General features: G+C 33.0%; 1 protein-coding gene across 1 annotated transcript; it reads right to left on the bottom strand.

The window, feature by feature from the left end:
* Positions 1–270: 270 nt before the first annotated feature.
* LOC119665530 lies at positions 271–831 on the bottom strand. Its single transcript, XM_038074756.1, has one exon. It carries the CDS (start codon positions 829–831, stop codon positions 271–273), a length of 561 nt encoding a protein of 186 aa, XP_037930684.1.
* Between the last annotated feature and the right edge of the window lie 9,600 nt (positions 832–10,431).

Genomic DNA, 10,431 nt, shown 5'->3' with positions numbered 1-10,431 from the left:
ACATTTTGAGAATTTAAGAATTGCTTTGTCTGAGTCCTAGAAAGTTTACCCAGTACTCCAGCCGCATATGATATTCCATTTCCTCGATAATCTGTTTTGTACTGGCCCAGTTTATTCCACAAAAGGGTTGAGGGCCTATAAAAGCAGTTTTTGATGTAGTTCTGGCTAGCTCATCAGCTTCTTCATTTTCCAAAACTCCTTTGTGACCCGGAACCCAGTAAAGGCTTACCTTATTCCGAGCTGTAAGTGATTGCAGAAGCTCGTAACACTCTAGGATCTGTTTTGATTTGAAAGTCCAAGAAGAAGTGCTCCACCCACAGGTGCCCGCATCGAAAGCTTTTTTTGAATGGCGGCTCTACCAGTAGTTGGGGCCTCATTGGGAGTCACAGTAGACGTAAGTATTGATTGTGGGACCACGTGCTCCACTTTCTGTCTCTCCGTCCTTGTGGTCTGGAGTTTGTTTGGAATCTTTTGTTTCACAGGCCGTTGTTCTGGCTGCCCCTCCTTTGTCATACTGTTAGCTTTAAACAGTAGCTTGACATGACTGAAGCGATATGCTATTCTACCTCCACTCTGGACCAATAAGTTCCAGGATGCATCGTCGACATCAAAGACGATGTGGAGCAGTGAACCTTCTGCAGTCCGCTCAATTGTGGCAAGAACCTTGGTGTTTTCAAAATCGCAACTGTGCGGAAAGTATCCTCGCACCAGGTGTGTTTTTGGGAACTCCGACTCTTCAACCACTTTGGCGCTTAGTTTAGCCTTTGTTGCAATAGTTGCCGCATTTTTACGGACCCATTCGGCCGTTTGGTTATTTGTGCACACCACCATGAGCCATCCCGTGCGAGGGAAACAACCTTCAAATTTTGGTTTAACCTCGTCTGACGCCAACGCTATAGCAGTCTCAATTATGGCCTCCTGTAGATGTGCAATCTGTTCCCTGTTTAGGGGGCACTTAGCCAAATCAAAAGGAACAATTCCTAATTTGATCCCCTTGGCCTGACTTGCTACTTAACTGAAAGAGGGTTTACTCGATCCCTGAATCGAGGTGTTCTGCTTTGATTTCTTACCAGCTGGCATAACCATGTCGTCAGATAAAGCCCTTTTAGTTGGCCCACGAGTTGGTAAACTTCCAACCATGTCTAGGGCCACATCCCTAGAGTGTCCCTGGCTCATGTAAGCCTTTAACCTCCTCTTCTGCATTGAGTTCAGTTTTACAAAACCCTTCTGGTCATGTAAACTGATCCCTTTAATACTAACATTGACAACAGTAGCACCTGACTGTTCAGAACAGAGTCTGACTCCATCAATGTCAATAGAGGCAGCATCAGACCCTTCAGTCTCTTTGCTGCTAGCATCAGTAAACTGTGGAAAAACAACATTTTCCACATCTTGTATTTTTTTGCAGATGTGCCCAACAGCACCATCTACAAAAGGTTCACTGACCTGTGACACAACAGTCGACTGGTCATTGTTAATTTCCTGCCCAACAGCAGTAGTATTTATTGCGATAAGGGTAGCATCATCCCCTTTTGTTTGTTTATTAGATGTATCCATAAGATATCCCACGAGTATAAGGGAAGTATAAAGTCGCCATCGGCAGAGCCCATTTACCGACAGAAGGCAAATTGAAGGGGGAGGTCGCCTGGTATCCGCACTTCGCTATTAAGGTCATCACTTGCCCCGTGACCAAGTTCCTACAGGCATAACATAGCTGTTCCACTGTAGATTGGGGGGTTGTTCGGGTCTCATTCATACATTCACACATTCTACACCATACATCCTTATATAAAAATTTAAGACTAGGGATAAAAACTACAGATTGTTTCATATCTTCAATCAAACCCAGGGTGTTTTCCTTCACCCCGCCTAATTCCTGCCGACCTCAAAACCAGCAGAGACATGACCTAACTGCTTTGGGGTCATCGATCCTACAAAAAACTACACTTCCATTAAAGTCCGAACGATTAAATGACGAACTTAATGAGTAGCACCTAAATGCAAAGACTCATCTGCTCCCCGAGACGCTAAGATGTTATAGTAGCCATTCGGACCACGTCAGTCAGCCTACATAAAGTTACTACTACTATTACACATGAAGTTACTACTACTATTACACATGAAGTTACTACTACTATTACACATGAAGTAACTACTACTATTACACATGAAGTTACTACTACTATTACACATGAAGTTACTACTACTATTACACATGAAGTTACTACTACTATTACACATGAAGTTACTACTACTACTGCTACATAAAACAACACAAACACAACTACGTGAAAAGATAGACTACATGACAACACAAAACTACCTAAAGGTAGATCTTGGTTGTACACCTCGTTCTAGAAATTCACAGTCATCTGACAAATGCCAGGTGATTGGGAATATTCATATTTATAGTCAGAGCTGTAGCTAAGCCCCTACACCACGTCAAGGTGCCTACCATGTAGAGGTCTGTGATAAATAATACATCGTTTTTTGTTTGACTTATACAATGTTGTATGTAATGAATTAATTAATTAAGTTTTATTTAACTAAGTATAATTATACTTTTTATATATAAATTTGTAGTTTCATTTAGAGGTCTGTGATACATAATACATCGTTTTTTGTTTGATTTATACAATATTGTATGTAATGAATTAATTAATTAAGTTTTATTTAACTAAGTATAATTATACTTTTTATGTATAAATTTGAAGTATCATGATACATGTATTTATTACGATGTTATAAATTATACTGATAATGTTTTTAGATAAACTCTATGGCACATTCTATCTTGCTTCACGAACGTCGCGCACAGCAACTCAATTTCAACTGATTCACTTGTTGCACTTCTTTTTGATATCTTTGTTCTAGAACAGAGTTGCCAATCCTACAACTCGGTTATTCCTAACATGTCATTCGCCCCGAATGACCCCATTTCTTCATATTCTCTGCTGCGCTATTGGTATTATTCGGACCTTCATTTTCACCCACTTTCTCTACTTTATAACGACCCTTCCCCAACAACCGCGATTCTGTATGGTCAGATTCTGTAGTTTCATACCTGTATCCAGTTGATTGCGCTTAATGGCAACCAACTCCCCTATTTTATATTCCTGTTCCCTAAGTTTTCCTTTATCGAACCCCTTCTTGTTCTCTTCTTGTAAACTTGATATATTTGCTTTCGCTTCATCTCGTAACTAACTCCGATAGGTACCTTCAACCAACAACTCGCTATTTATTAATTGTTGGATAAGCTTAACAAATTTATACTAATTTTTACTATTATTCACACATAGTTTAGTGAGCAAACCACTGACAGTTTTATTTATTCGCTCGACTTGTCCATTACCGTGCTGGACACCAGTAGCACCCGTCAAATGCTGAATACAGTCGCGAACGCAATTATATCCAAAAGAATTCGAGGTAAGGATTGTTCCTCTGTCTGTTATAATACGTTTTGGACTTCCAAAAACTGAAGTTTGTTTCTCTAACCTATTTAACACTTCCTCTGTCCCTGTATTCTAAGTGGGCTACAACCAGATAAACTTTGAAATTGCGTCAACTACTACAAGTATATGATTATATTGTTTGCGTGAAGCCGTTTTTGGCCCTATGTAACAAGAGGTCTATCTCCTTTGTCTATTGGATTTTGAAACCCTTCTTTCCTACCCTCATTTGCGTTAGCTACTAAACACTTTACACATGACTTAACGACCTTCTCCACTTTAGTGAATGCATTTGGAATATAATACTGCCTTTGTAGAATTTCGAAACTCTTTATAGATGCGAAATGACACTGTCTGTGTGCCATTTCTATAATTTCTGTTTCGTTTTAACTTTTACTCACTTTTATTCGCAGTGAAATTACTCGAAGACTAAAAACCTCAAATCCGGATATTCGAAGACTTCGAAATTACAAAAAATCCAATTTTATTTCCAATTTCGAAGACTTCGTTTACTATTCAATTAATCGAATACTCCGAATACTGCGTAAAACCAAATACGAACAGCACTGTAAAGTGAGGTGCAGACTATTATACTGGTGTGTCATACGAGAGAGAAAAACGTTGTGTGACACACAGGTATGATAGTCTGCACCTATCACCAACATGTTGGCGTGCTCACCAAAATTTTGGTGAGCAGGGCCCTATTACACCAACACTTTTCACTTTCACAGTTTGCACTTTGCAAACTATTATCAGTTTTTGAGCATTTTTCTCTCATTGAGAACACAAAGCATTAATTTGAGAATTGAGTTGTGCAAAGTTTTGAAAACACTCAAAAAAGGCAAAGCGTTGGAGCAATGTACTTTTCAATGAAAATAAAGTATGAAAAGGAAAGTGAAATATTTGACAAAAAACCGGTTTTTTTTGCACTTTCTGTTGCACCAATACTTTTTACTTTGCGCTTTGCAAAAGTAAACTGCAAAACTTTACAAAAAAATTGCAAATGATTAATTCATCCTGCAAATTTTGTAAATGATTGCTTTACACAAAAAATAAGTTTCTTATGTGTATTAATAAAAGACAAAATGCGTAAAATGAAATAAATTAATAAATAAATAAAAATAGTTTTAAAAAAATAGAAATAGAAAATTAGTTTAAGCAAATATTATTGCTGTTTTTAAAATAAATTTAGTTGCAATAATTAAAGCGACATATTACCGTACAATAAATCCGGTAATAATAAATTCAGTTTCTAAAAAAACTTTATATTACATTTAACATAAATATTTTATGTGAATTATTGCTCAAGCATGAACACGTATTTATTATAATGAACAGTTTATTATTATTATTAGTTATTATTATTATTATAAATAAATTATAATATTTTGAAATTAAATAATAATGACAGATTTTCAACTAAATTTTTATATAAAAGCAACTTATTATATTTGTTAACTTTGTTTTTCAATATAATTGTTGTTAAATCAACTCATACTTGTACTCTTTACATTTAAATTCATCCGAGTAGTTGTTGCTTCCTCTTTAACCAAACAATATACACCTAGTTGAGGATGTTGAGGTGATGGTGATGATGATATAGTCCTCCCAGAAAACCCGTAAAAATAATACACTTTTCTTTAGTTATACAATGACACACTTTACTTTATTTATTTCCAATATATATCAGCGCTACTACGCTTCACTTTTCACTTTTTTACACTCTTTAATACTTGGTCAACCGCTACTGCGCTTAACCGCTTCACATTTCCAAGACCCCAGTTCCAATTTTGAACTCGTCTTATATACCTAAACTTGATGCAAAAATCCAATATATGACCTAGTTACTTTATTGGGTTTTTCCCATAGTTGTATAATTTATTTTGCTAAATTCGCAAAGTTTTATTATTACAAGAATGCTCCACATATTTTTGCAATTCTTCCGTATTCAATATTTTCAAAGTCACTTACATCATGACACCAATTACTAACCAAATTCCAAAAATCAGCATTTCTTATCGTTAACTGACGGTCTGATGCTTTGGTTCTAGTCAATAACTGCCCAGATGCAGACAACCTTGCCTATTTTTAGGAAAATATACGATCAACTAAGATCGTGCACAAATAAAAATATTACACGTATTTCACAGAGAAATTGCAAAACGTAAAGTTAAATGGACTAATTATTTAACTCATAACAGCCTAATGTGTGTAAATAAAAAATTGCTTGAGTTGAAAAGTCCTCTTGTATTTAGTGTTCTTAATACAATGTATTGAAATTTTGTGGTTTTAATTTTGTTTCGTTAATAAAAACCAAAGTTGTCCAACAATTCAGTCAAAGTAAGGTACCAGCAGCATTATCCGTTGCGTTTCTTGAGAACAAGAAACTCTTGCTTATAAAAATTGCAAAACGTGCGATATTTTACTTTTTCGCTTGTTAGAACGTGTGCGAGTTGCGCTAAACTGATGCTAAACCAAATGGAATTTTCCTTGGGATTTTTTACACTGCACACATTTAGTCATTTAGATCAAAAGAAGGTGCGAGTTGCAGGGTTTGACCAGGGTTTGAACTGCTTGCTGAGAATTAGCAAAAGCAACCAAATTTTGACTAATGGATAAATATTGACCAGTCAATTTTTGTCAAACGACTAATTGCTAATGCATTACATAAGAAAATGAAATAAGAATATGCATTAGCAACAGCAAAAAACGCAAACTGAAAACAAAAAATTAATGCTTTCCGCAAATCATCACTTTCTGGTACGATGTAAAAATATGATGTTGTCTGTTCAATGACTTGATGTATACTAAATATATTTCACACATGTCATAGCAAACAAACAAAAAGAAATAAAGGCTCGTTCACAACAAATGTTCCCTGTCTGAACATTGTATCTTTACGCTCGCTTCATACCGGTACACCTGGTACATTATTGACTATTATGCGTTTGGAATATATGCAACGTTCTTGCTTATGCGTTAGCTGCTTGTGTTTTGCTATTAGCGAATGTGTATGGATTTTTTCTTTTTGTTTTTGTTTTAAGGGAATGTTTACGCATTATTTCTTTTATGAAACTTCGGCTTAAATCTGTTTATGACAGGTACATATAAAATTCCATACTAAAGTTATGTTTTTAACATGAAGTCATCGTTTTAAACATTGAAAGTATATATTTTAATTGCATTGAAAAAAATTTTTTATAATAGCCAGGATATTTTTGACGATATTTACTTAAAACTTTTAATATGAATTGTCTTCGACGAGAATACTGTTATATACTTTTACAAAAATTGGGGTCTTCAATATTGTACATATTGCATTGGAAAGAGCAGTTGAAATCCGCTTTCTGTATCTATCATGTAGTTTTCATTAACTTATCTTTATGGCATATGATGTACCTCTTTGAAGTGGATTAGGCAGAATTACGGTAAGTATATTTATCATGAGTGCTTCATTCCTTTATAATGTGTAATAAAGTAATTTTTATTTTAGAAATAACATTGATGTCAAAAATAGAGAAGAACAGTGAATGATGTGCTTGTAATGACATATGATCGAAAATATGATACCATCTTGTTATGCATGTATTAATTAGCAAAATCACTTTCAAGAGAAGATAATACAAAATTGCCATAACTATAAAAAACAAAAAACTTTAAATGTAAAAAGTAAGGTTGCTATTGCATGGGAAGTGAACTCATTTCCCATACTAAGGGCCATGTTATATGGAGCGTCTTAGGCACTGCAAAATTGCCTCTTGAAATATGCCGAAAAAGCATGTTATGTAGACTGTCACATCAGTATTGCCAATTTTGTATTATTACAATGTTTTGGTACTTTTTGGTTGTGCCTAAATTTAAAAGGAAACGTAGATATGCTCACTTTCAATTTGCCACCGAAAATAACCAACAAGAAAAAAATTCATAGAGGCTGAAAATGTAGTAATTAGATTATTAGCAGTTTTTAAAATAGGATGTGTTGCGTGTTGCTTGCTGCCATTTTTTCTTCAAATCGTACTGAAATTGGAGTAATTTTCTCCTGAAAAAAGTTGAAAATATTAAAGATTTCTAGATGTTTGCGTAATGCCTGTTGTATTGAATATAAGTTCTAAATCAATATATATTCACTTCAGTTCTGATAAAACTGGTGATAACTTGTGTTGTACAATACACAATATCCATTAATATGTTTGTAACTATAAGGCAAGCGTAAACGATAGTCAAGACTAATTTCATCCTTATCATTACAGAACTATAAGTATGTTAATGCAATATTAGCTAAGTATGTTATTTTATTATGGTTGGTTAGCGATAACATTCAAGAGGCGTACAAATTACCATGAATAACCTTTTTATATTTTCATTGGTTGATAGATTTTTTTTTTTACTATTTCTTAATCATACTATAAAATTAGAATTAGATTCTAACTAACGTAAAGCGAAGTATATATACCAGATAAAATAAGGACCCTGAAATTAGCTTAAACTTGTGAAAAAAGAACATAGTTATGTCTGAAAGCATCAATACAGCTGTTGATTGTAAGACTTTTTACCAGTTCCAAATGGATTGCTCTTATAGCTGCGCATGTAAATGAAAACCTTTTCTTGATAATTTTTATTTTAGTCTTTTATATATAGTGTCCTGTTAAATCAATTTCAATCGTCTTGAATGGTCCTGTACTTTTAATTCATTCTGATGACAATACAGAGCATGGTCCACAAGCTTTTTTTTTACTTACTATACATTGACCCAAAATGTTTTTGATTAGTTGACGAACTCGCATTATCTAATATTTCTTTTGTATGTATGCAAGTACTGTACTTACACCTCCATTTGCAGTAACTTTAGAAGCCTCGAGTATTATGAATCTGCTGTAGTGAAAAAGTTTAGGATAAAGTCTATATCTCTAAGTCTAAATCAATAGTTGGATTTAAGCATACCAACTTTAATATTGTTTGGCAAAAAATTTCCGTTTTTTAGATAACTAATTTAATCAGGAAAATATTTTTTCTACTCAAATTTTACCAAAAGTCGTTGGGCTTCAGCAATTTCTTTTGCACATAAATTTTCCACGTTGTCTATGGTAGAACGTTGTCGGCTCTGTAAATTTTTAAAAACCTGTTGATTATTTCAAATGATTCGCTTTAGTTAAAAATGTTTTCATTAAAGTTTCAAAACAAATTAAATCTCATTCAGAGTCTCGTTGTTTACTAAATTTGCTGTAACGTATGGCTTTATTTTATTCCGCATCCCATAATCTAATTAAGTGTAACTGTTGAATAGATCGTAAGTAACTTTTATCAATTTGTAGCTATAGAGAATTTGATAAAGTCGCGCTGCTATAACTGCTGTTGTGAATTCTAATTTTTGCCGCTTTTTGTAATAGGATTTACTCTGTTTTTCTCGTTTTCAAAAATGACCCAATTCTATATGGTTTTGGACTTGCATCAACAAAGAAATGACTCTCTATTAAATTTTATCCAGTTAGAGATAAAATGTGAGGAATTTTGATTTGTTTTAATATTTTAAGTTCATTTCGGCTTCAATTTCGCAACTCATTTCGTCATTTAACGTCGCGTACAATTCATATTTTTGTTTCATTCATTTATTTTGCAGTAAAATTTTAATTCGCATTGTAAAGATTTACATATTCTTGCCATAGACTTTGTCACTCTTCTCTTTGTTGGTTAAAATGGCAATGATTTCAATGGTTTTTTTCAGATCAACGCTAGTCTCATCTTCAAGAATATATCAATTTATTTCCAAAATCTTTGGAACCGTTACTTGATTACTTCAATTTGTTAGGATTAAAAATAATTTTACTTGATTTCTTCAACGTCTTGGCAACTAAATAAAAGATTGTCTCCGTAAAATCATTTTAATAAAGCCCCATATGTTTTTGGAAATGCTTCATTGCAATTCGTTAATTATTTTCGAATGACTGCAGATAGCAAGAAAGAACTAGAGGTAACACCTCTTGTCATTCGCATTTCCTAATATTTGGTAGTTTTTCATTTATATTTGGCATTATACGATACTATAAAAATCTATGTCTATCGCGATACATCGAATATCTGCTATCATAGTAATTCTATATGAACGAAACGTTAGCAAGATTGACAGTATGTCCGATAGTAAGTTGTCACCTGAACTTAAAAACACATTAGCAACTCTAAAAATGGTGTTAGATTTGTTTTTGTTGTAGATTTATTTTACAACAAACTACTGAATTTTTTTTATAATTGTATTCTCAATATAATAATTATTGAAAATTGATTACATAAATCTTTATATTTAAACAAATAACATTGTTTTTGCGACTATAAGTTAAAAAAGTGAATTTTATTTCAATGTGTACAACGAATAAAGAAGAGGTAAAAAAAAAATATCATTCAGTATAAGTACAATTGATGAAATCAATTTTACCGATAATAAAGGAATTTAAGTTTTAGAAAAATATTCAAAATAAAACTTTCCAGAAAAGTTCATTAAAAAAGAAAATGCACGTGATTGATTCTACAGGAATTGCAAAATTGAATAAAAAAATGTCCAAATTATAATTCAAAAAACTAGGCTTAGGAAATGGTTTGAATATGTATGAAAAGGTAATAATACAACATCAAAATATTTACGAATTTTAATGAAAATATTATTATTATTTTTAAAATACTTAAACTGATAAAGGAATTTAGATTCGAAACTAATAGTATTAACATTAATCTTTAACGGAACGTTTTGAACTACCCTGTAAGAGGCAAGTTTCGGAATAAAATATAAGATTTTTAGAACTTTAATTGCTGTAAGCATCTATTGGCACTAGCACTAACCAAAAATGAAATTTTAAAAAGTATTCTCACTTATTCGCACTTTGTAAATGATTATACTACTGGAATTTTTCTCCAATTATGTTCAGGTATAGGAAATTTAAGTCAAACAAACTACAAATGAATTTTTGTTTTGAATTCAAATATGACTGAAGAA

Source organism: Teleopsis dalmanni, chromosome 1, assembly GCF_002237135.1.
Source record: "Teleopsis dalmanni isolate 2A chromosome 1, ASM223713v2, whole genome shotgun sequence".
NCBI lineage: Eukaryota > Metazoa > Arthropoda > Insecta > Diptera > Diopsidae > Teleopsis > Teleopsis dalmanni.
The sequence above is the reverse complement of the archived record's forward strand: the minus strand, read 5'-3'. Positions and strand labels throughout refer to the sequence as shown.

Bases quoted from the DNA above. Each gene is read 5' to 3' on its own strand.
- LOC119665530 (XM_038074756.1), bottom strand. From the start codon at position 831: ATGGTGGTGTGCACAAATAACCAAACGGCCGAATGGGTCCGTAAAAAT.